The sequence below is a fragment of the Ostrea edulis genome, chromosome 9, assembly GCF_947568905.1.
Source record: "Ostrea edulis chromosome 9, xbOstEdul1.1, whole genome shotgun sequence".
NCBI classification, from domain to species: domain Eukaryota; kingdom Metazoa; phylum Mollusca; class Bivalvia; order Ostreida; family Ostreidae; genus Ostrea; species Ostrea edulis.
The window spans coordinates 40170971-40196515 of NC_079172.1; the positions used below are offsets into that span (position 1 = coordinate 40170971).

The 25545-nt window shown below is 35.2% G+C and overlaps 3 protein-coding genes across 3 annotated transcripts in view; 2 read left to right on the top strand and 1 right to left on the bottom strand.

Moving 5' to 3' along the window:
* LOC125658427 (C-factor-like) overlaps positions 1-2970 on the top strand; it is a 3493-nt gene extending 523 nt beyond the window's left edge. Inside the window, exons 2-4 of the mRNA XM_048889695.2 lie at positions 203-540; positions 1875-2052; positions 2446-2970. Of these exons, the coding sequence (XP_048745652.2) occupies positions 208-540; positions 1875-2052; positions 2446-2726 (792 nt within the window). The 5' untranslated portion in view covers positions 203-207 and the 3' untranslated portion in view covers positions 2727-2970. The remainder of the gene's footprint in view (positions 1-202; positions 541-1874; positions 2053-2445) is intronic.
* LOC125658163 (26S proteasome non-ATPase regulatory subunit 4-like) lies at positions 2968-16151 on the bottom strand. Its single transcript, XM_048889326.2, has 11 exons — positions 15877-16151; positions 14837-14977; positions 14452-14566; positions 13972-14058; positions 13617-13685; positions 10760-10821; positions 9321-9474; positions 7688-7796; positions 6864-7016; positions 6400-6473; positions 2968-3347 (listed from the first exon to the last, which is right to left on the bottom strand). Exons 1-11 carry the CDS (start codon positions 15900-15902, stop codon positions 3189-3191), a joined length of 1149 nt encoding a protein of 382 aa, XP_048745283.1. The 5' UTR covers positions 15903-16151; the 3' UTR covers positions 2968-3188.
* On the top strand, positions 16145-25047 carry LOC125658164 (3'-5' exoribonuclease 1-like). The gene is made up of 6 exons (XM_048889327.2): positions 16145-16462; positions 18923-19080; positions 19847-20057; positions 20483-20566; positions 21534-21643; positions 24274-25047. Exons 1-6 carry the CDS (start codon positions 16409-16411, stop codon positions 24737-24739), a joined length of 1083 nt encoding a protein of 360 aa, XP_048745284.1. The 5' UTR covers positions 16145-16408; the 3' UTR covers positions 24740-25047.
* The last annotated feature ends 498 nt before the right edge of the window (positions 25048-25545 follow it).

Below are 25545 nucleotides of genomic sequence, written 5' to 3' on the forward strand. Positions count from 1 at the left end.
GAAGTTTGTTCAACCATGGCTAATGGGGCGTGGCTGATTTACAATAGGGGGCTAAGGATAATACATACGCTTATTATCCCAAAAGTACAAATCTTTTAACTCCATTCAGGTGATTCAGATGAGCATTGTGGTCCATATGCCTCTTGTGCAAAATTATATGGTTATGTTACATAAACAAAATGAATATACATGTATATTGAAGGTACAATGACCGGGACAAGTGCCATTGCCTTGGTACAGGGGGCCAGCCGCGGAATTGGACATCAATTCTGTAAAACCTTGCTGATGCGCAACTCGGCAGCAACGGTAGTAGCAACATGTCGAGATCCCAACTCCTCTACCGAGCTCAGTCGCCTGAGGGACAGCAATCCGGACAGACTCCATGTCTGCAAGCTGGATGTAACAAAAGAAAATGATATATCGGACGTATCTAAGTATGTAACTGAAAAGTTTGGTAAACTGGACCTGCTGGTCAACTGTGCCGGAATGTTACACCCCAGTGGAAAAGGGGAGACAAGTCTGAAAAGTGTAGATGGGCAGGTATGTTTATAAATGTCGATGGTAATTTTTTTTTTTTTTTTATGCATGCTTGAACAAATCCTGCTAAGTCTTAAATCACAGGCAATTGCATCGCTTGGGGGTCGAATTTACTATATAAAGAGTACATGTACTCTTTATATAGTAAATTCGCCCCCAAGCGATGCAATTGCCTGTGCCTCAGAACAGTGCCGACCATTCCTTGACTTCTCCACAAATGTGCCCTCGATTAGAATGTTGGAAGTTTTGGGGAAAAAAAGCTAAACAAATAAATATTGACGAACAATTACGCCCAATGTTCACCATGTACAATGTATAAGCTAGGTTCAAGTCTGTATATCGAGTCTGACAACGTCCTGTGCATGATGTATAACCTTAGGCATTTTAATTCGCATGTATTGCTACATGATATCTTCACAGGGCTTGCTACATATAATCTGTAATGTATTGCGACATACTATAGCATACTTGATTCTGATAAAGTCCGGTCGAATCGAACTAAGTCGGGTATCAGTGGCGGATTTAAGGGGGGGGGGGGGGGGGGGGGGGCTCCCCCCTAAAGTTTTCAAATTTAAGGTGAATTGTGGAGTCTTGTTTAGAAAAATGTAAACGATAAAAGAAGCAATAATTCCTTCCACTCTCAAAGCATTAAATGACAAAATCTTTTGATTTATTGAATTACTTATATTGGGAGAACTTTCATTTTTTCCAAAACCCCTTAAATTTGCGTAATTTCATTGATTTCCCTCTATCAAAAATGACAGAAAAGAGTAAAAATGACTATATAGGAGACATATTTCAAGCCCTATAAAATATGTAAAATCCAGGAATTTCCGGGGGCTTCGCCTTCAGGGCTCCCACTAGGGGCCTAAAGGCGGCCCCCAGCCTCATAAAGTTGCACCCCCTTAACCGCAATTCCTGGATCCGCCCCTGGGTATACCAGGCGACACGCCAAGAGTCAAGTGACCCAGCTACAGTACAAAAATGAAAATCTTGACCTTCTATTGTATAAACATTATTCGGCATAGAAATACCAATATATTTACAAATCATGTTTATTTCACCAGTGTAAAAATTAAAAATATTTTGTCTTAGAATAAGCAACTTTCGATACTACTGTCTCCAAGGACGCCAGCTTGAAACAGCCTTCGCCTATCAAAAATTTCTGGCTCAATCGACGTACCCGGTGGGATGAGTGTGCAATTCCGGCTCACAATCAAGTGTGTTGCCGGTCATCACCGATTAACCTGGGTGCGCCGGACCGTTAGAATCAAGTATGCTAGATATCTTCACAGGCATATATATATCTAATATATTGCTACATGATATCTTCACAGGATTTGCTACATACAATACACACAAACACAGTGGGTCCTTTACTGATGGCCAAGATGTTCACCCCACTATTACTGAATGGAAACGGACAGTTTGGTATCCGGTCCACTGATCCCAAGTCTGTCCACTGTGGAGTCCTCGCCAACATTTCAGCGAAAGTCGGATCCATCACAGACAATGGTGAGAAACTCTAAACTCATCCCTTTTTGAATATCAATCATCCCCTTTTGAATATCAATCATCCCCATCCCCTTTTGAATATCAATCATCTCTTTTTGAATATCAGTCATCCACTTCTGACTATCAATCATCCCCTTTTACTGCTTCATGTATAAGCAACGATCAAAGAAACCTTCTTTTACTATGATCAAGCAACCTTGTATACAGCTATCAAGCAGCTCAATTTTACTGCTATCAAGTAACCCAAAATGTAAATCAACTGACACTGTATTTTCGTAGCAAGTAATCAGAACATTCATGAACTACCACAGGACAATAACAAATTAATACTCAGTTTTCAAAACAAGAATCCGTTTCTGACTTGTCTTTGAATTTTGACATTGTTTTTCCCAGGTCTTGGAGGCTGGTACAGTTACCGAATGTCTAAAGCAGCTCTAAACATGGCCACCAAAAATCTCAGCATAGAATTCGCTCGAGGTCGGAAGAAGATCATCTGTATATCACTTCACCCTGGCACTGTCGATACAGACTTGTCCAGACCTTATCACAAAAATGTACCAAAATTATTTACCACGGAATACTCCGTGGACTGTATGTTAAATGTCATTGATTCACTAACTTTAGGGGACTCAGGAAAATTCTTCACTTATGACAAGACTGTGTTGTCATACTGAACTATTTGTGTAAGCTCTGGGTTTTCAAACTACCTCAATCCCCACAGATAACAGAATGGACCAGAACCTGTCGGCTGAAAATATGTATGAATCTCACAAGTAAAAATGTATATTTATGTGAACTAAATAATTATATAGTGCAAAGTGTGTGATTATGAATTGTTTATTTAAAGAGAGAGAGAGAGAAAGAGATCCAACTAGTATCTATTACCTTATTGATGAAATAAAATAACTCTTCAGATTATTTATATACATTGTCTTTATTTGGAACTTTTGACACAGACAGCCACACAGTGCTGGTTTCAATACAGGCATGTTTTCTTAATTTCCTCACATTTACACATAATGAACATCAATGGCTCCTGTTTAATTTAGGAATAATTGCTTCACTATTCAACCTCATAAAAACATAAATATCATATGAATGTGATGAATGTACGTAAAACTGGTATACAATTAGATCTACTTCTTATTCTGATCGTCTTTTTTACTTCCATCTTTAGTCATAGAACTAACGGCATTCTGTATAGCCTCGTCTTGGGGGTCGACACCTGGGAGATTTTCTAACACCTGTTGAAGGAAGGCTGGGTCATTCATCACATCCGAGTAATCTTCATCAGCCTGTAAAAAGAAAAATACATGCATGAGAACTGAAAAAAAAAAATCATTGGGCCATGACTGAGCAATGTTTATATCAAGAAATCCAGTGAAAATATTTAAGAAATAGATTTCTTTTTAAAAAAAACACTACATGTGATCCTTCATGCCAGCATGCTTCATGAAAAGTAAGCCAGCATAAAGTGTTGCAATTCATCCCCTCGTGTATTCAGAAAAACAAAATTACTTTCTACTTTCATTCATGTGCACATTGTTCACAACTGCAGTACATTCATAAGAAAATGGTGGCACCACTATTATAATTGGTAAAGATATCAAAGGCAAAAACATTGGAAATGTAAATATTTAAAACTGAGAGGCATACATGTATTTAGTATATGTGTACATGTAACGATGTTCCTAATCATTTCTTTTTGTACCCAAAGCATAATGGGAAGAACTAAATGATCAGGTACGGTACTATAGAACTCTGCATGTAACTAAATCAACCATCCCTTTCACTGACAGAAGAGATTTAATATTAAATTTTCAATTCTTTCTGAAATTTTTTTTCCCCAAGAGAGCTTTATTTGCAGTATCTACTATTCTAAATATTTTTGGTCTATCATCAAAGGATATGAGAGATATAAGGCTTTTTAGCCGAGTTGCAACGAAGTTGAACTCGGCTATTGGTTTGGTGATGCGGGCGGGCGGGCGGTTGGGCGTCAACAATTGGTTTCCGGATGATAACTCGAAAAGTTTACAATCTAATCAAATGAAACTTTGATATATTGTTGGGTACCAGGTAAGGAAGACCCCTATTGATTTTGGAGAAAAATGATCAAAGGTCAAGGTCACAGTGACCGAAAATAGAATGAAAATTTCAGAAAAATTTGGTTTCCGGATGATAACTCCGAAAGTTTAAATCCAAATCAAATGAAACTTTGTTATATTGTTGGGTACCAGGTAAGGAAGACCCCTATTGATTTTGGAGAAAAAAGGTCAAAGGTCAAGGTCACAGTGACCGAATATAAAATGAAAATTTCAGAAATATTTGGTTTCCGGATGATAACTCAGAAAGTTTAAATCCGAATCAAATGATACTTGAAGATATTGTTATGTACCAGGTAAGGAAGACCCCTATTGACTTTGGAGAACAAAGGTCAAGGTCACAGTGACCGAATATAGATTGAAAACTTCAGACAGTAACTCGAAAAGTTTAAAACTGAAATTAGTTCTTCACAATTATAAATATACCATGTCATTCCTGGCTTTACAATGTATCCCATGCAACTCGGCTCATGCACCCCTGGGTGCATATACTGATTTTTTATGAGTTTTTTTATACGCCCATCTTTAGACAGGACGTATTATGGTACAGAGATGTCTGTACGTACGTCCGTCCATCCGTTCAGGGTTTTCTCTTTATAATTTCATTTCCCTTTCACATATCATGCTGAAACTTGCTGTGTAGCTTCTTTTTGGGTCACTCTAGATCATACTGCAATTTTGATCCATTTCGACCTTTTTTCCAGGAGTTTTGCCCTTTTATTTGGAAATAATTATTATATGGAGGGTACATAATTTGTCCGCCCTACTCCTCCCACAGTTTTCAAGTGAAGACCTTCTTATTTTGTGGAGTGTTTGTATAGGTACTGAAGATGTGCATGTGGGATGGATTTTGATTTTCTACAATTTTTGAGAAAATTACAGGTTGTTGAACTTGGTCCATTTTGAGGAAATCTCGATTTTTAAGCTAAGACCCTTTGTTCATATGAAAGTTTGTCACAGCCTCATGATGGCTGATACTACCTGAAGCAAAGTTATACAAATTATAGCACAAGAAAAACATCCTATGTAAGCATTTCACAGACGTATTATGTACCGTTTGCGGTACTCTTGTTAAAAAATGTTGGACCAATGTCTATTCAAAACCTTATACAATTTATAAAATTTCCACTGCAATGTTAATTAAACAACATTGACTAATTTGTCCAGGTATTACCCTGATACAGTTTGGAACATACAAAAAAAACAACAAAACTGCAGGTTTTTCAAATTTTCACACAGTAGAAGAATCAGTTTCTAACTTCATTTCCCATGAACTGGTAATCTGGTCTCTTAAAAAAATAAGAACAAGTCCTTTCTCTTCTTATGAAAACTTCTTTCTAAATAATTGTACCATAAAATCATACAGTGCAGTGGCCATTCTGAAAGGAAACAGCTTGTACGGTTGCATTCCCTTTTCCTAAAAAAGTCTCGCATTGTTCTCTGATGGGGGATGTAGTCACCTCTTTAGAGATGGAAAAGTATACCAAAGATGCATCCCCCTCCCTTTGAAAAATTTCTGGATACTCCTTAAAGGCTGAGGAACTAAGATATCACCAGATTAGGTCACTTGAAGACTCGCATTATAATTTGTATCTTGGAATATTATCTGAGAATTTGGAGTTAAAATCAAACTCAATTTCTTTGTTAATATCTGAAAATCCTGGAGTTGAATATGAGAAGGTACAGAGTGTGATTTCTAACTGGTGATCCATGTAAGCATGAAATTGACCACGGGTACATATAGGAAACTCCAATAACTAACATGTGTTTACACCTGATGCACTGCATGTGAATCTGATCTACATTTTATATAATTATCATAATATCGGTTATCTCAAAGTTCCTGAACAAGTGCAGGGTTCCACTAGTATATTCTTCAAATGTAAATCAAGTTTATATAGATTATAGGCATGTATTTCATTTCAGGAAAAAAATAATCTTACATGTAATTACCTACTGGATAATGTTGAGCTGTCCTGGGAAACCTACTCCAGCCATCTACAGGTTCCACAGTGATTCATTTATTTGATGTTATTGTATTTACATACAATATGCTTTCGATTTTATTTCTATCATACAGTATTTTATCTTATTTTAATACCATGTCCCAAGGTATAGATTTTAACTGAGGCTCTTACATGTACTTGTAGCAGATGGGGAAACTACCATATTTCTTTAATTAGACCGTTTTTGATTGTACAAGATTCATTGTATGATCTAAGTCAACAGAGACATAGATACTCACCGTCTTTTTGTCATCAGACGACTTTTCTTCATCAACATCCATTGGTGCTGGGGTGTTTTCAGTTGTTGGGACAGCTAAATTAACACAAGATTTAAATAATTAATTTTTATATCAATTTTCCCCAAGTGTTTATTTTAAATCACAATTGGATTCCATTTTTTAATAGCAGTATATGTCCAGAATATTAGAAATATCAGACCTGTTAGATAAAGCTTTATACATGCACATACATGTGTATTCACATGATTCAACATTAGCTTTATAGATACATGTGTATTCACATGATTCAACATCAGCTTTAAACATACACTGTACATGTGTATCCACATGATTCAACATCAGCTTTATACATACATGTGTATTCACATGATTTGACATCAGATAAAATTAGTAATTTCCTACAAGTGATAATACACAAGATGATACGTGTGCATATTTTATGAGACATGATAATTGTCACATACCAGAATTGGCCAGAGACATCTGCATGGCGTATGCTATCTGTTCCTCTTCTGACATTGAACCGAAGTCTGGTACACTAGGTGTGGGCTGCTCAACTGCCTCCGGTTGCATCGACATCGCCAATGCCTGCTCCAACATAGTTTCCTCAGTGTTTCCTTAAGAAGAGATATTTCACATATACTATTAACAATTTCCATTTCCTGGTGAAAGATCTGCTCTATTTTTACATTAACAGAGAAACAAGATCTTCAGTGTGTACATGTATGTCAGGACCAGAGGAGGTCAGGTATCTATCAATAAAAAAATATTGTTTTTCGGGGATTTTTTAAATCATGCCATACTGTATTAAACTGGTATGTAGCATAACATGTACTTTTTTCAACGACATATATGTATATGTACAGTTGATTATGGTTTCATTGCTTGGGACATGACTTCCTGTCCTGACATATATGTCTATGTACAGTTGATTATGGTTTCATTGCTTGGGACATGACTTCCTGTCCTGACATATATGTCTATGTACAGTTGATTATGGTTTCATTGTTTGGGACATGACTTCCTGTCCTGACATATATGTCTATGTACAGTTGATTATGGTTTCATTGCTCGGGACATGACTTCCTGTCCTCAGGCATGGTATGTTCTGTATGTTAAGCACACACTTAGCATATTTAATTTTGATAAAATCCGGTCGAATCGAATTAAGCCAGGTATACCCAGCGATGCACTAAGAATCAAGTGACCCAGCTACAGTACAGTAATTATTATATATTATTATTATAGTAATGAAAGGGGTGTACATGTATGACCTGGGGGTGTTTACCTCCGCCTTCTGCTGGCTGAGCCCCTGCTTCAGTGGTGGGAACTGGATTGGCCTTCTTTGCTTCATCCTCCTGTCTGGCTCTTTGTTCTTCCATGGATACACGCAATGCCTACAATGTTCAACAGTCATTATTTAGAGGTTCCTAATTCTCTCTGTCAAATATAGACACATACAATGCCTACAATGTTCAACAGTCATTATTTAGAGGTTCCTAATTCTCTCTGTCAAATATAGACACATACAATGCCTACAATGTTCAACAGTCATTATTTAGAGGTTCCTAATTCTGTCTGTCAAATATAGATACACGCAATGCCTACAATGTTCAACAGTCATTATTTAGAGGTTCCTAATTCTGTCTGTCAAATATAGATACACGCAATGCCTACAATGTTCAACAGTCATTATTTAGACGTTCCTAATTCTATCCGTCAAAGATATATACACGCAATGCCTACAATGTTCAACAGTCATTATTTAGAGGTTCCTAATTCTGTCTGTCAAAGATATATACACGCAATGCCTACATTGTTCAACAGTCGTCATCTAAGATTTCTAATTCTGTCTATCAAAAATAGATAAATATAATGCCTACAACAATCATCATCTGAAGAATCCTAATTCTGTCTATATCAGCTGAACAACCCTATATATAAACTATCTCAGCTGAACAACCCTACATATAAAACTTATTTCAGATAAACAACCTTACATATAAACTTATCACAGATGAACAACCCTTCATATAAACTTTTCTCACATTATCACCAGTGTGAGATCGACTTTACCCATGTGAGACAGCCATGTGAGATTTTTCTGTCTCACACTGCTGCGACGTCATTTGATTGTGACGTCATATATTTTCTATGATTTACGTTACACGGTGAAGATTTACGTTACACGGTGAAGCAAAAATATTTTGCATTGTTATCTTTAAATTTTAATGTATATAGCTTTCTGTTGGACAACCTTGGGTTTTTTAGTTTACACTTACAGTGTAAACCATTTTCGGATACGCTCTTTCTGCCTATCTAATTAGTTTTTGCATCGAGGTTCAAATGAGGTTTTTGATAATTTAGAATTTTCTCAAAGCTCCTAAATTTATGCACTAAACTGTAGGTAAAATGTGAGAAAAATAATCCTTCATTATTAACTCGTGTGGGATAGGGAAATTCCACCTCTGGAACAAGATTCGCTGTCTAGGACTCGGCAAAGCCTCGTCCTAGACTGCGAATCTTGTCCCCTCGGTGGAATTTCCCTATCCCACACTCGTACTAATGAAGGATTCTATTAATCTCAGATAAATAACACTCCATATATAACTTATCTCAAATGAACAACCCTACATATAAAGTTATCTCAGATGAACGACCCTTTATATAACATATCTCAGATGAATAACCCTACATAAGGAACTTCTCAGATGAATAACCCTACATATGAAACTTATCTCAGATGCACAACCTTACATATAAAACTTATCTCAGATAATCAACCCTACATGTAAACTTATCTCAGATAAACAACCCTACATGTAAACTTATCTCAGATAAACAACCCTTCTACATATAAACTTACCTCAGATAAAAAACCCTCATATTAAACTGCAAAGTGATAACTCTGGAAACCTTACCAATGCTAACTCTGGGTCTTCATTTGGATCCACTCCAAATTCAAATCCAACTGCCGAGAGCCCAGCTCCTGACCCGTCCTCTCCAACCAGGACTGGGGAGTTCATTAGTGCCTCTGAAAGCATCGGACCAGGGGGTACGGTCACTAAGTGGCAGCTGTAATATGGATACTTATAAACTCAGAATCGCTGACAATACAAAAAACAGTATACTCTAAATCCCTACACTGTATAGATAAGGCTGTAGCAAATTTGTGCTAGATATAACAAATTACAAAAGCCAATAACTTTTTATTCCTCCAAAAGTTAATCTAAAATCAAAACAATTTCATTCTGACATGTAGAGTTACACTAACAGCTCATTAAGGAGTATCTACTGAGTCACTAGAAACATAATCCATAGTACAGTGCATCACAATTAGGCGCATGATTAATATCAATTTATTAAATTCTGTATCCATCTTGTAACCTGGGACTTCAAGCATTTACGGTAGCTCCACCCTCATGTGACATCAAATGTTTTTGCAAAAATGCTACTAAATTAAACTTTGTGCAAAATAGAAATATATCATTTAGGGATATTTCATTCATTGGGTACAATAAAAAAAAAAAAGAACTGGTAAACAATTTGATACTGGAAAATTTATATTTCCTAAAAATAATCAATTCAAATATTGTCAAGAACAACTCTTCTGCTGGTATTTTCTCTAGTGTATATCAATTATACAAAGAGCCTCCCCAATACCCACATTTATATATACATTGATAAAGCTACAGTTTTTTTAAACTGTTAAAATTTCAAATTTCTTCATTTCAAGGTGCCTCACTACATCAAGACTTATACATTTTATGACATGGTGATTCAAATATTATGTGAAATTGTTTGTTTTTATTAATTGAAATAAAGTTTTAAAAATTATGTTTTCTTATCCAAAATTGCATATTTTTGTCTTGTTGACACATGTGCTTATTACTTTAATCATCATACCTTTCATTATTGAATCGTTTTGTGCTGATTTGATATACTCTTTCAAGGTGTAGTGAGCCACCTTAAATATTTTCTATGTATTTTTATTATGCTGTTTCATGAAAATGTGTGATTTTCTGATATTGATATAGTTCTGTTTATGTAATACAATTTCTATAAACTTTAAAATGTGGTAACATATATTTTTTTTTGGTTATTAATTAAATCAAACTATATCTTAAAGTAGAAATTCATAATTTTTCTACTTTAAATCATTAATATTGATAAGTCTCATAAAGGTGGAGCTACTTTAAAAGTAATCTTTAAAGTAATTTACATTTCTTATTTGATAGGTTTAAGTAATAAACTCACAAGCATGTTTGTTGCTAAGAAGAATTGAATTAGCATGATTTTTACTTTTAATTAATCTATGGTCATAAAGTCATCTTTTATGAGAGGTTTATTTAGTATCTACCTGTTTCCATCTTTTCCATTTATGGTGTTGATAAATGTAGTGAGTTTGTCGGTGTTCAGTTGCTGCAAATAAAATAGAAAAAATTCGATTCAATTCTTGATTTCCAAATAACATCTATTACAATATGCATCTTTATTGCGTGAAAAATGTCATAGTTAAGGTTTCTGATCAACCATATACATGTATTATACAGATGACCCCAACTGATTGGATTTTTCTGTCGAGTAATATTTTTTCCTGAGAAAGTCAAATCAGAAATCAGTGATATCCTTTAAGTGCTTAGCTTTCAGTCAATGCTTTCTGTAACAAGTGGCCCATGGGACACATCGCTCACCCGAGTCACCTTGGTCCATATCAGAAGACTTTCCATATGTATTTGCATGTAAAACCGTAGTCCCTATTATGGCCCCACCTACCCCTGGAGGCCATGGTTTTTGCAAACTTCAATCTACACTATGTCAGAAAGCTTTCATGTAAATGGGAACTTCTTTGGCCCAATGGTTCTTGAGAAGAAAATTTTTAAAGATGTTTCCTATATATTTGTATGTAAAACTTTGATCCCCCCCCCCCCCCCCCCTTGTGGCCCCATCCTACCCCCAGGGGCCATGATTTGTACAAACTTGAATCTGCACTATATCAGGAAGCTTTCAAATAAATCTCAGCTTTTTTGGCTCAGTGGTTCTTGAGAAAAAGATTTTTAAAGATTTCCCCCATATATTTGTATGTAAAACTTTGATCCCCACTTGTGGCCCCATCTTACCCCAGGGGGCCATGATTTTAACAAACTTAACTCTGCACTATGTTAGGAAGCTTTCATATAAATATCAGCTTTTCTGGCTCAGTAGTTCTTGAGAAGAAGATTTTTAAAGATTTTCCACATATATTTGTATGTAAAACTTTGATCCCCTATTGTGGCCCCATCCGCCCCGGGGACCATTATTTTAACAAACCTTAATCTCCACAATATCAGAAAGCTTTCATATAAATCTCCGCTTTTCTGGCTCAGTGGTTCTTGAGAAGAAGATTTTTTTATATCAGGAAGCTGTCATATAAATCTCCGCTTTTCTGGTTCAGCGGTTCTTGAGAAGAAGATTTTTCCTATATATTTGTATGTAAAATTTTGATCCCCTATTGTGGCCCCATCCGACCCCCGGGGGCCAGGATTTTAACAATTTAGAATCTGCACTATATCAGGAAGCTTTCAAATAAATCTCAGCTTTTTTGGCTCAGTGGTTCTTGAGAAGAAGATTTTTAAAGATTTTTCCTATATATTTGTATGTAAAACTTATCTCATATACTCAATACTCATATTGACCACTTTTTTGCCAACCCTGCGTTTTTCTCTGGCCTTTGTATTTCTCCTTTGTTAAGGCCACAATTAAAATATTGTTTGTTTGCTGTTTCCGACTCATGAGTAAACCACATGGGTCGGTAGGTAGGGAAAATATTTTTTTTTTTCCTTTCAGACAATGACACTTTTAAAAATGTCAGATCAGGACCTACTAGTCATGAAGTATGCATGTACTTTTTGAAAATTCTAATGGAAAGAGGGAAATTGTCTGAGAACTTTTAGGAATTAAATTTGATATCCAGCACCTTTGTTTTAAACTGTCAGATTCTTTGTCCAGTAAGTGTGTGTCTGTGCATATCCTTTTCAAGTATAAAAATGTTTATTTAATAACTATAAATTTGATAAATATTTCTTCACATTGAATGTAACATACTTGAGATATGGGTCAAAATTGAGAGCCACGCTTATAGGTTCTGCTATGTCAGGGTGGAAAATTTCGGGTGAGGCTAATTTATGAGTCAAACAGACGGTAATAGTGTCAGCTTTTCCAAGAGTGAAATCTACTCCATCGTCATCCTTTACATGTAAATCGTCAAAAACATCCTGCCATGTGTCCTCCTCGGAGTACTGATAAATGGTGTTTTTAACTATGTGCTTCCCGTTTGTTATAACGTTACCACAAAGAGTTATGTTTTTGACAGATGGACGTTTAGTAGAAGGAAGTTCTGTCGTCGGGGACACCATGCTGCAGTCTCACAAACACATTTTCATTCTCTCACCAGAGGATGCGTTACGCAAGCTTCACATACATGTACACCTCTGTCAACGCTTGGAATCACGTGACAATATCATCACATGATATAAACAATCATTCTCGGTTTCCTTTCCCTTTAAAAGTTCAGGCAACAGGTGATACATCAGTCTCTTTTTATAGCCAACTGACACTTTAATAAGTGCATATTTACCATTTAGCTGTTTGTCTCTTATTTTACAAGTTTTATCGTATTTTTACAGCCTTTCTTACTTTTGATTCCATGTTCACATTTAAATCTCCACCACGTGTATATCCTACATTCATATGCATATTACGAAGTAGTTCCAAATTTATGATCAGAAAACGCCGATTTTAAACAATTTACAGTAAGCATCAATTTGATAGCACCAAAAACATATAATATGACTAAATATTTAGTCCAAAACATAAATGTTGGATCAAAGAAACTTTTACAAGATTTCTGTAAAAAGCCGTTGACAGAGGTATAGTGTGAGGAGCGCACGGAACTTAGGGTAGAGAATGACACATTTTATGTTTGCGTTAGAAATTCGTAAATATTTCATTAGATAAAACGTATATTTGACCAAGATTAAAGATTGTGTACGACTAAAAACCGATCGATAAAACAAACCACCAATATACCGCAACGTACTCGGAAGCGATCGCAAATTTTCTTGATAAAAATTTTTTACTTTTAAATCATCAAAAAAAAATTTCGGACCGCACTGAATTCGTTGAGTCGGGCGGAAACGGCAAACAAATGAAATTCTATTATAGGCCTAATACTGTACCTCTTCACCAAAGTTAATTATATCAATGTTGACCTTCTCTTTCTTCAGTTTCTTAGCAAGTTTGACCATCTGCAAACAATGATACATTCATGATATGTATTTAAACACTGTAACATACACAATCATCTTCAAACAATTAACACATACATGTATATATACACTGTAACATATAAAACCATTGCATTGATCAATCATTAAATCTCCATAGACAGATAATGAATAAAATCACTATACCACATCACACCCATCATTTTCTGTCTCTGTTCTCAAAACAATGGCATTCACATTTCATCTTATAAAAAGACTTAAAGCTCATATTTCATAAATAGATACTATTTTCCATTTGCAGAATTACCTCTTTCTCATCGTCCTCAATCGGACTTCCAACAAACACTACAATTCTCATCTTGTGGTTCCTCCCTTGTCGATGCTTTAGTGCAAGCTACAGAACAAAGAGAAAAATTGTGGACTTTATAAATAAATGGAACTTATGTATTATATAATCTCATCAGTCTGCTACTGATTTTTCTACTTAAAAAAAATTATTCATTCCAAACTGTATATATCATATAATAGCTTTGATACATGAGCAACTTTAGATTTATGTGTTATACATACTAGCTTTTATACACATGTGGAAATCTGACCTCCGTGTTATACAATTATACTCTTTATACATAAGTAAATTTGACTGCTGGATCATGTAATTTTTATACATGAGAAATTTTAATTGCTGTGATAATCATCAGCAAATTTGATGACTTCGGTCCTATGTAATTAATTTTTTTTAACATGAGCTAATTTGGTTGCAGAGTGATGCAATAGATTTTTATACATGTGCAACTTTGACTGCAGTGTTAAAGTTGATAATGCCTTTGGGCTGTACTTGGTGTAGTTTGCTAAGAAGACGCCCCACATCTGAGGTCAAGGTGACTAAGACATCCACAGAGCTGAAAAAGAAGGCATCAGTACTAATAATAACACACCAATTCTCTGCACATTTGTCTATCTATAGCTACTCAGGTAAAGTCATAAAAAAAAATGCTGACAAGATTCAGTTTGGATATGATAGTTGGACTGATGCCTAACTAAACCTCAAGACTGTCTATCAAAATCCAATTCTTAGCAGATGTGATATAATTTGGTCATTTCAATTTAATCTGGGGTATCCCAGTGTCTCTTCTTTCTCTGTTTTTGTATGAAAAAATGAAAACACCTACCTTCCCATTGAAATGAGCCCCACATTGTTTTCTGGGTTGGAACGAGTTTTGGAATGACACACAAGATTGACAGCATCTTGTTGAGCTTGAAATCGTGTTGGTACAAAATCTCCATTCCTCATATAATCACTGCTGTCCACACTTCAATACAAATAAAAAATTTCTATCCATATTCAACATATTAGTGATCAATACATATTTGTACTGGTTTAATCAACATGATTAAAGGGACATGAATACAATTTGAGCTGGGAACTTTTTTAATTAATTTTTTCCGTTTTTAATGTATACAATGCTTAACTAAGGTATTTCTAATGGTCAGCAAAAATGTTAATGCCAGTTGTTGAGTTATAAGAGAGATACAGAGCTCACAATCCTTTGATTAATGTAAACAAAGCTCTTGTTGTGTTTTGGTTTACATACTACATAGGTTAAATATACTAGTTATGGTTTTGTTTAAAGCACTTTTTTTCAATTACAAGTTAATTCCGAACACATTCAAACAGTTTCAAGTGTTTATCACATCTTATTTTGTTTTAAACATGGTATTTTCTAAATGATGACTAATTATGATGCTAATAAGTTTTCCGATTCTTTAGATCTCTACCCAGTTCTCTGAGATTCCAGAACATTATTCATCTTTCTTGGCATTACAGATTGTATATACTTATATATAGGCCTAAACGACGTGCATATATTAATTTTAAACAGAGGAAATTCGAACAAAATACAAACTTTTACATTTCATCGTCACTGGTACTGCAAATAATTGCGTTATAAATGGAGGTAATACACCTACTAAAATTCACTATAGCTAACGAAATTCATTATGACTAGAATATGAATTATAGTGCTTTGGTTCTTTCCAATTTAGCTTACTCATGACGATGATAACAGGACACATTAATAAATAATCGACTAGAACTGTTTTAATATTTTTTCCTTTATATTTATGATATCAATTGCGCTACCTTTATTATAAAAATACATAAAATCCAAAAATTAGACTGTATTACATACTAAAAACCAATGAAACTTACCAAACTATAGTACTTTCCAAACCCATTTTCGCCAGTAACAGTTGTATGATGACTAAAAAGAAAAATCCGGATATATTTGAGGGAAAACAGGGTATTTAATCTTTTAACTATCCATATCGAAGTAAAATATTTTCTAAAAGGAACATGTTATAATGAAAATATACTTTGATGGAGTTTGATGTTTTTTGCAAATTATGACGATTTCTATTTAGATAGTAAAATCTAATTTCAATTTTCCGTAAAACGTTTCTCTTGCATTCCTATCATCGCTTATAACATTTCAAAAATTATCTGATATATTGTGTCTATTTTATCAAACTTATTCTTATTTCCATTAGAGTAGTGTTATATAATTTGGAATAGCAAAATTCACGTGCTCTTTACATTGTATTTTATGCTAAATATTGATATTACAATAGGTTTTTCACAATGATATAAGGATTTATGGAACTTTCTGTTTCTGAAATCGATCTCGAATGATTATGATGGATGAAACTTAACCCTCTAGGAAAGTTTGCAGTTTTTGTAAATCATGTCAACGCCCGAATTGCCCGATTGTTGTGATATCGGAACGGAAGAAAAAGAGGTTTGTCACGAATTTCTTTTGTCGTTTTGATATATATATCTATAATCTATCTATTCTGTATCTGAGTGAGTAGTACTCAATATGCTTTCTAGACGTTCCGTCCCATAATCAATCCGTCCCTTAGTCGATCCGTCCCATTACCGATCCGTCCCTAGACTATCCGTCCCATAGTTAATACGTCCCCTAGTCGATCCGGTCCCCCAAAAATAATATTTTTTCAAGTGCTATTTACAGTACTGAATTGATTTAATTCATCTGCGTATTTCATCTTCATGGTGTGTGTGCCACTGATATCTTCTGTCATCAGATAGTCATCCTTTAATATGCTCTATGGTATTTATGGCTTGATTGCAGACTAATTAACCTTGATCACACGTAATGGGTAACAGGTCGTTCCGGCCCCAAAACTAATCCGTCCCCTAGTCGTTCCGTCCTCAAGTCGTTCCGTCCCTAGTTGATCCGGCCCCAGTCAATCTGGCCCCAAGGTTTATAAAGCTTTTACTGTCTTCTTATTTACAGTTAATGCTATAATTTTCATCCAAACATCAATATAATTATATTGTTTGTAGTGATTATAACCATGATTTAGATTAAAGATTTGTTTGTAACATGTACATGTGCGTGACGTGTACGTTATCTGTTTGGAACACAATGGATGCAGACACTTAAGAGTTCTAGAATTTTTATTTCTTTATATCTTTTTTTTTAATTTGTAAGTGATAATTGTTATATGTTAAAGCAATACAAGATGTAATTAACTGGCGGTACTTTCAACTATCACAGTAGTCTGCACCAATATTAACACCTATCGGCATGACTAATATAATCCTCATACCTACACATTTCATTTGTTTTAAAATACAATGTATTACATCATGTAAATTTTGAGTATTAAAAGTATGAGAAAATAATAAATAGCAAACGTGCTACTCAAATGAAATTTTGATAATGAATTAATTGTCAATAAAATTGTCTATGTTATTCTATTTGATCTTTTATTTTGAATTAAGTTGACTTGTATTGCTCTAACTGAAATTTGATGAATTGATACATTTTTTATTAATCATATTAAACAATGTTTCATCATTTATAAAACATAAATGTACTTCCCACCCCATTACATAAATTATAAACCAAAAATATCTATAAAACGTATATGGGGACGGGCTGACTACGGTAATTGTGGCCGAAATGACTTGGGGCCGGATCGACAGGGGCCGGATCGACTAGGGCCGGATTGACCGACATTCCACGTAATGTATATTAATCTTCTTGAGACTGTTTATCATAACAAATATCTCTTCTTTTAAAAGCAAGAAAAACATACTTTGCCAAAGCATTTAAGGTATTTGTTCCTCCATATTGAAATAAGCTTTCAGTATTTCCCAAAAAGAAGAGATGTTTTGATATTTGACAGCTTTTTCTAAGATCATTATACACATAACAATATTCAATAAAGTGGGCTTTAATTTTCAATACAAAGAATACCTTTTGTTTTTAGACAAAATTTACATACTCTGTCATTTCTTGGAATATTTCTATACCTGCCACATTCTATTTCCAAATCATGAGCAATTCTTTGAACTTCTGGAGTTTAAAAAAAACCCAAAAAAACTTCTAATAGTTACATGTAGGTTACTGTAAGCTTGTAATTAATGATCAAAGGTTGCACAACAATGCAGTTATAAAAACTGTTTTCACTAAGGTGTTTTCACAATGATCAGTGGACATGGGACACACATTTACATTGATTGCTATGCATAGTTGAATAACGATGTTTTTACAATAATTAATGAGCACACATTTTCATAACCATCTCACTTCAAACAACAATTATAAATCCTAGTTAAGGGTTGTATAAACAATGTTATTTACAAGTCTGAACTATAACTACAATATATATGCAAAAACTTCCCTTTTTCTTAAGTAATAATCATTTATTGTATCTTTGATTAAAAAAAATGGAGGGGCCGGATCGACTAAGCAAAATGGGTCGAATCGACCATGGGACGGACCGTCTAGGGACGGACCGACTGGGGAACGGAACTATCTATCTATCTACTCTGTATCTGAGTGAATAGTACTCAAGGATTCACCGTACTCAAGACTAATTTTGATAATGTCCATCATAATACCTAATGTCATAATATGATATAGAGGAGTTAAACAGCTTACAAAACATGATGCTCAAAGTCAAAGGATGGATGCATCGATGCATGTGACAACGGTATATGGATTAAACAAGAAATTTATGCATTGCTCTAGTCTGCAAACATACTACAATTAAGCATTTATTTGCCATAAAATTGAATACCTCCATAATATTGATTTCATATGACAGTTTTCCATCATATAACTATATCATGCAAAACAGTCATGTAAAAGCTGCATCATGGAATTTAATATAGTTTATCACCATTTTCCTGAAATATGATCAACATGAGATTTCCTGATGTTTAGGCCTCCTCACAGAAAGTTCACAAACTTAGAGCCAAAAGAGATCAAGAAGATGAAGTAGACCCTGTGTATAAGAAATTGTCAGCCATCAATGGGGAGATAAATCGTATGACAGTGAAGGAACTCCATGACAAGCTGCGTGAGCTGAAACTGGATGTCAGGTATATTCACAATGTTTGTGTTAGTCAACATATGAAATATATGTATTAATGTGAAACTGGATGTCAGGTATATTCACAATGTTTGTGTTAGTCGACATATGAAATATATGTATTAATGTGAAACTGGATGTCAGGTATATTCACAATGTTTGTGTTAGTCGACATATGAAATATATGTATTAATGTGAAACTGGATGTCAGGTATATTCACAATGTTTGTGTTAGTCGACATATGAAATATATGTATTAATGTGAAACTGGATGTCAGGTATATTCACAATGTTTGTGTTAGTCGACATATGAAATATATGTATTAATGTGAAACTGGATGTCAGGTATATTCACAATGTTTGTGTTAGTCAACATATGAAATATATGTATTAATGTGAAAATTCTATTTAAGGGTAAACTTCAAATCGATATTTTGGGTAAAGTTGGTATTTAAAGGTAAAAAATGTCTTTGATGGGTCCACAGGTATTTATCAGAAATTCAGCTACATATGTACGTATGAATTCTAGTCTTAAGTGTGAAAAACAGAAACTTTATTAGTGTGGTGGTCAAATGGGCTCAATCGTCGGTTTCCAGATAGCTCAGTTGGTAGAGCACCTGACTAGAGATTCGAAGGGCCCAGGTTCGAATCCTGGTCGAGTCCGTTGCATTTTCTTCCTTCCTGTTACATTAGCATGACTTAAGGGATCTTTGTACATTTTTAAGAAACTTTGATTAATGTGTTACATATGTGAGATGTTGATTGTGTTGATTTAGAGGTACCAAGGACATTCTAAAGAAAAGACTGAAGATGCATTTCAAGCAGAGGAAGTTGATGAAGGCTAAAGCAAAACCTCCCGGAGACTCTACCTATGATTATTTAATCATCATCGACTTTGAAGCAACCTGCCAAGAAAACAACCTGAACTACACACATGAAATCATTGAATTTCCGGCAGTGTTATTAGACTGTCACACCAGGACTCTAGTAAGTACAGGGGAAATAAGAGATCATCAAACATTCTGCACCTTGCTCACCCCCTACCCCTACCCAACCCCATCCCACAAAAAACTGTTCAACTCATCAAATTCCAAGAACTTTATGTTTCTCAACCAATCAGATTCCTGTATTTTACATGAAAATATGATAAATGTATTTATATTCATCTGCATTGTAAACATAGTTTATAATCAATATTACCAATATTAACTTCCAGGTACATGTGTTACCCATTCTAGAGAATCTTTTCTAATTAATGTGGTGATAAATGTACTACCACTGTTGGAAACCAATCAAATTCACATAAAAGTAAAAACATGGACTACGCATAATTATGTCTCCCCTTCCCAGAAGGGGGACATATTGTTTTAGTGTGAATTCTTCTTCTTGATGCATGATAATTTTTATTTTAGGTTGACGAGTTTCATGAATTCTGCAAGCCTCTTGTTAATCCACGGCTGACTGAATTCTGTACTTTTCTCACTGGAATATCTCAGGTATGTTGAAATGATTTACATTAGTTACCAGCAAACACTGGGGGGGAAAATGAAATCATTGATCTCTCAAATTATTAGTTCAGTAATTTATTTTTTCACTGTAATGCTTAATTTCTGGCAAGATTTTGGTTAAAGAATTAAATAATCAATTAATCAAACTGATTATGCATGCACATGAAAATATGACACTACCCACTTGGAATTAAAATCATCAAAATATAACTTTTGATTTTTACATGCTTGTCTAAGACAGGAAGTATTATGATACATGTATGTCTCTATCTGTCTGTCCATCTCTCTGTCTGTTAGCGTTTTTATTTCCAGTTCATAGCTTAGATACATGTACTACTTTCCAAGACCACAGGGTAAATTCAATCAACTTGGCGGGAAGCATCCTTGAGAAAATTGGATTAACTTTTATGCAAATGATGGGACATCTAAGGGGGGGGGGGGGTGATAAAGAAATAGTGAAAATATGATGCTGTGTTTGGAAACTTTTCTTCAGACCCGTAGTAACTTAAGATTGTTCAGATCATAATATCTGAGGTTAGGGTGGGATCGCACAAGGTTTTCAAGGTTTTACGAACTAAAGAAAATTTTCTGAAATCACACAAGGGAGTAGTTTGACAAATCAGCGTATTGAAATTTGTTTGAATTTGAAGACTTTTTGTCTTGAGTTGGCCAACAGTAAGAAATCAGATTATTCCAGGGATTTTTACAGGGTACCTATTGGAATCTATTAGGTTCTTACAAAATGATTACATATTGTCAAAATGAAATGTAAAATTTCCGCCTTTTGGAGGAATGGTGTTAGTGTGGGGCCACTATTAGTGTTTAAAGCTTATGAGGTTCATCCCTGTGTGGGCAAGGTAAGTGTTGTGGCCCATGGGCCATGTTTTTTTTTAAATTTCATCAGTAAATCAAAAAAAAATTGTAACAGATCATAGGACATTCTAATCTCTTCCAGGAGGTAGTAGATAAAGCAGACGAATTCCCAGCCGTCCTTGATCGAATGCAGTCGTGGATGAATGGTCACTATCTAGGAATAGATCATACTTTTGCTATTGTTACTGATGGGTAAGTCACCATAGTTACAATGAGGGGGCTTAGAAATAAGAATCACCCATTGTATTAGTTCATTTGGGCCACAGTCTGCAAGTGAGCCTTTCTGATATCTTCTGCTGTTTGTTGTTGTCATTGTTATCTATTTATATTTTTGGCTTCCTCTCCATAAGCACCGAATCAATTTCAACCAAACTTGGCAAAAAATAGTCTGATGTAAATGGGATACAAGTCTTTTATTTTTTCAAATAAAGGGCCAAGTTCCTTCCTAAGGGTCGATAAATGGTAAGTGTGTCACACCTCCCAGGCCAGCAATGGTTGCAATAGGGTTTAAAGTTTTAGATAAATTATAGAGAAAAATTGAAAAAAGATTCTTGACAACCACAAGAGTAAACTGTATCAATTAATATGCTTAGAGGTTTAAAATAAATAATCTTTTTAAAATTCTTTCAATTTGAAAATCCAGAAAATTTGGAATTTCATCAAATCATCAAAATGGGCAAACAGGTATGAAGATGGTTCACTGCATGTCCCCAGGGCATGAGTTAAAAGTTTTACTTATACGCACCCTATTTTTCAAGAACTACAAATATCTAGATTAATGTGGAGAGTGTCCTCTTGTAGTGTATGTTCATTTTCTTTCTTCCATAACCATGGAGTCTAACCAGTTATACAGTCAATGACTTAAGATTCACTCTCTCAATGTTCTGACCAATTCTACAATATATAACTTAAAGATTCAATCTCATAATGTTCTTACCAATTTAACAATCTATGACTTGAAGATTCAATCTCACGATTTTCTTACCAATTCAACAATTTATGACTTAAAGATTCACTCTCTCAATGTCCTAACGAATTCAACAATCTATGACTGAAAGATTCACTCTCTCAATGTCCTAACCGATACAACAATCTATGACGCAAAAATTCTCTCTCTCAATGTTCTTACCAATTCAACAATCTATGACTTAAAAATTCACTCTCTCAATGTTCTTACCAATACAACAATCTAAGACTTCAAGATTCACTCTCTCAATGTCCTAACCGATACAACAATCTATGACGCAAAAATTCTCTCTCAATGTTCTTACCAATTCAACAATCTATGACTTAAAGATTCACTCTCATAATGTTCTTACCAATTCAACAATCTATGACTTAAAAATTCTCTCTCTCAATGTCCTAACCGATTCAACAATCTATGACTTAAAGATTCACTCTCTCAATGTCCTAGTCTTAATTCATCTGTGAGAACCCAGGTGAGTGTTGTGGCCATTACCATCTTGCTATTAATTTTTGGATTATTTCATATTATATCACCACAAGAACTGCAGGAGCACTGTTTATTCATCTGATATTGCTTAATATAGTCAAGTTAGTATGTGGGGATCTGGTTTAGAATAGGTCCTCAGTACCCCTTGCTTGTCTTAAGAGGCGACTAAATGGGGCGGTCCTTCGGATGAGACCGCAAAAACCGAGGTCCCATGTCACAGCAGGTGTGGCATGATAAAGATCCCTCCCTGCTCAAAGGCTTTAAGCGCTGAGCAAAGGCCTAAATTTTGCAGCCCTTCACCGGCAGTGGTGACGTCTTCATATGAGTGAAAGATTCTTGAGAGGTACATTAAACAATATTTAATCATTCAATGAAGTTAGTATCTAGTGATAAATCAAGTCAAATATCTTCAGTAACCAGTGAAATACAATCTAATTAAGATTAGATCCTTTGATCAATTAATTTGCAAGTATGCAAGTAAATCCAAATCTAATTCTAATTATGTGGTACAGTAGTGTTTAATACAGACCACAACTAGTTGGTTAATTGTTTAGCTTGATAGACAGAACACTGCATTGTGTTGCCAGAGGGCCTGGGTTTGATATTTGATAGAAGGAACATATACTTTCCTGTTACAGTGTATGTACTCTGGTGGGTGAGAGTGATTGCCCAACAACTTCACCCTACTGGTGGTGGCATTCTGGGAGAATGGTGTGCCTTTCTTTCTGGAGGAGGGGTATTGTGATAGTGTTAGATAAACTTTACCCTACAGGTGGTGGTATTCCAGGAGAGTGGGGTGCCTTTCTCTCTGGAGTGGGGTATTGTGATAGTGTTAGATAAACTTCACCCTACAGGTGGTAGTATTCCAGAAGAGTGGGAAGCCTTTCTCTCTGGAGTGGGGGTAGTGTGCTAGTGTTAGATAAACTTCACCCTACTGGTGGTATTCCGGGAGAATGGTGTGCCTTTCTCTCTGGAGTGGGGTAGTGTGGTAGTGTTAATAGATAAACTTCACCCTACAGGTGGTGGTATTCCAGGAGAGTGGGGTGCCTTTCTCACTGGAGTGGGGTAGTATGTTAGTGTTAGATAAACTTCACCCTACAGGTGGTGGTATTCCAGGAGAGTGGGGTGCCTTTCTCTCTGGTGTGGGGTAGTGTGCTAGTGTTAGATACATGGCTTTCCTACTAGCTCTGGCGAGTGGGTTAACTTTTTAGTTCAATCAGTAGAGCTCTGCACTGTCATATCAGAGATCCCAGGTTCGATCCTCAGCAGAAACTACTTTCCTGTTACAATAATTATTGGATTAAGTCAAATATCAAGTTGGCTGTTTTTCGCTATGCACAGAATGTATCAAATTTTCATCATTTTTCAGACCCTGGGATATGAGTCGTTTTCTTCAAATTCAATGCAACTTGAGCAAAATTCCGTTTCCTTATTGGGCGAAAAAATGGATTAACATACGTAAAGCATATTCTAGTTACTATTCCTGTAAGCGAATGAACCTAGAAGAAATGCTGACAAATCTTGGACTTAAATTCGAGGGAATACAACATTGTGGTCTTCATGACTCCAGGAATATTGCGAGAATTGCTATTCAGCTCTTACAGGATGGATGTGATTTGGTGAAAAATGAATTTCTGCATGTCGCACCTCCTTCACCAGGTGCAAGGGGTGCTGACAAGTGTGCATCAGGCAAAACACAGAGAGACAGTAATGAAAAGAAAAGCAAATCCAGTGAGGAAATGGAACAGAGACTGAAGGAGCTGAAGCTGGAGTCCAAGAACTTTGTAGACGAAAACGAAGATTTGTTAGAATATCACAGATTACAGTCAGCATGAATCACAGTCAGGTGTAAATTACAGGTAGATTACGATTTCAGTTTACTTGGACGTTAAAGTCACAGGTGTAAATTACTTTTCAATGTACAAGGACTTAAAATGATTCAACAGGCTACAAGCTTCTGTGCTGCAAAATGGATTGGATGTGACATGTCAAGGTGTGGTGAAAAGTGGATGATTATGACAGGAAGTCTGTATACTGACTTAATACTGAACAGATTTATGTTGCATTGTGTGTTTCCTGTGAAATAAACTAGTATCATCAGAAACCGTCAAAATGAATTTGAAAAAATAAAAGATTGGTCAAAGTTCTGTTTTCATTTTGTTATAATAACTCTCTTTTGATACAACAGAAACGGGCACCAGTTCTAGCAAGTGACATTTGGTCTAGCCTCTGTCATAACAGTGAAAGTGATACGATATGAAAGTTAAATGCTAGCGTTTGTTGTAGCATAGGATCGTTCAAATTGAAATGTAAAACGTTTGAGAAAACAACAACTATAAGTTAATGGGAATTTGATCGTCTCGGGTGTCGTCATGGTAATTGAAGGACTGAACCAGTGAATGCTGAAATGACTGAACTTCCTTGTTGGTTTATATACAGGTAGTTACCCCCAAACGACACAAATTTGGTTCACTTAAACTACAGGTATGGGTTGATTTCCACATGAATTTAGGAATTTCGGACTCAATATTTTACAAATTCGAGTATCACGTTAATAAATATATTAATTAGGGTGGAAACAAATATATGTATTGAAATATCCCTTCATGGATTCTTTAAAATCATCCTAAATATCGTATTT